At 70.7% G+C, this 1,344-nt stretch overlaps 1 protein-coding gene across 1 annotated transcript in view; it reads right to left on the bottom strand.

Moving 5' to 3' along the window:
- Nucleotides 1-1,344, bottom strand: part of Aire (autoimmune regulator) — an 18,822-nt gene that overhangs the window by 4,176 nt on the left and 13,302 nt on the right. The window contains exons 8-9 of the mRNA XM_013027362.1: nucleotides 646-761; nucleotides 265-364 (exon numbers count right to left, since the gene is read on the bottom strand). Coding sequence (XP_012882816.1) covers nucleotides 265-364; nucleotides 646-761 — 216 coding nt within the window. The remainder of the gene's footprint in view (nucleotides 1-264; nucleotides 365-645; nucleotides 762-1,344) is intronic.

The following is a 1,344-nucleotide window of genomic DNA, read 5'->3' as shown; positions in this document are numbered from 1 at the left end:
GAATGCTGCCACGCAGACAGCCAGGGCTCCACGTGCTCCTGTGTAACATGGGGGGCCGTGGCCTTGGGGCCTGGCAGAGCAGACACTGGGGGCAGAGCAGGGGTGGGGCGTGACCCCCTCCCGCCCTCCTGTGCCTGCCAAGCCAGCCGAGGCTCCATGGGGGCTGGAGTGGTCAGGCTGGGCACCGGCCCTCGTCCACACCAGACCCATGGGAGTGGGCGTGGGACAGGCAGCGGGGGGGGGGCGGCCAGCAGTAGGACCTACCGGGGCGTCTGTGTAGGGCTCTGGCGGTCTCAGCTCCGGGGCCGGGGGCAGGCTGTGCGGGGCTCGACCTTGGAGGCAGCAGGAGCACCTCCAGGGACCGCTGGACGCGCCAGGGGCCGCAGGCAAGGCAGGGACGGAGCACCGTCAGGGCCTGAGAGCCCCGCGCGTCACCCAGCCCTTCCATAGGCCCGGGCGGGGAGGTGGGCAGAGCCAAGGGCGGCCATCAGGGCACTCCCGCCAGCGGCCAGTGTCCTGAGTGTCCTCTGAGGAGCTCTGCCACCCCCTGGGCTGGGCCCCTCTGGGGCACCGCGCCCCCCCACCCCCACCCACCCCCACGTGGGTCCAGAGCCTCCGAGGGTCGAGCTTCGACGGGCGGATCACCTGGGGACCCCGCGCAGTGGCGGGGACAGGCAGGCCAGGTGGAAGGCGCGGGGACAGCCGTCACAGCAGATGAGCTCCCCGCCATCGCGGCACACCGCACACTCGTCCTCGTTCTTCTGAGCGGGCCGGAGGGGCTCATGCAGACCCAGACCCCGGGCAGCGCCAGCCCGGACCCGCTGCCAGTCCCCCCGGCCCCTGCCCGCCGCCTCCAGGCTCCCGTCGGGAGGAAGCACCCGCCTCGGGCAACAGGCCAAAGGGCCCAGCACCCGGGTTGGCCTTGGCTGCCGCTGTCCCGCCCCCCCGCCCCCCCGCCAGGGCTTCGCCCTCCTGGCCTCCCCCTGCGTGGGCTTCTCCCCTGCCAGGGCACTTCCAGCGTCCACCTCCTGAAGAGACGGCAACGAGGCCCAGGGCGGATGCACCGTCCCCAAGGAGCCTCGGGCTCAGGCCACTGGTCCGCCACACACGCACCCCCAATTTGTCTTTCAGATCTCAGGTCCTCACTTCCCTCACTTACTTGAAACCTTCCAGTTGTGCTATCAGAAAACAAACCACGGCCAGAGGAGGAGGAAGGATGGGGGGACGGGAGGGGGAGGGGAAGGGGAGATGAAGAGGAAGAGGAGGAGGAAGGATGGGGGATGGGAGGGGAAGGGGAGATGAGAAAGAGGAGGAGGAAGGATGGGGGATGGGAGGGGGAGGGGA

The sequence above is a fragment of the Dipodomys ordii genome, unplaced genomic scaffold (genome assembly GCF_000151885.1).
Source record: "Dipodomys ordii isolate 6190 unplaced genomic scaffold, Dord_2.0 Scaffold103, whole genome shotgun sequence".
NCBI lineage: Eukaryota > Metazoa > Chordata > Mammalia > Rodentia > Heteromyidae > Dipodomys > Dipodomys ordii.
This window is presented reverse-complemented; position numbering and strand designations above follow the sequence as displayed.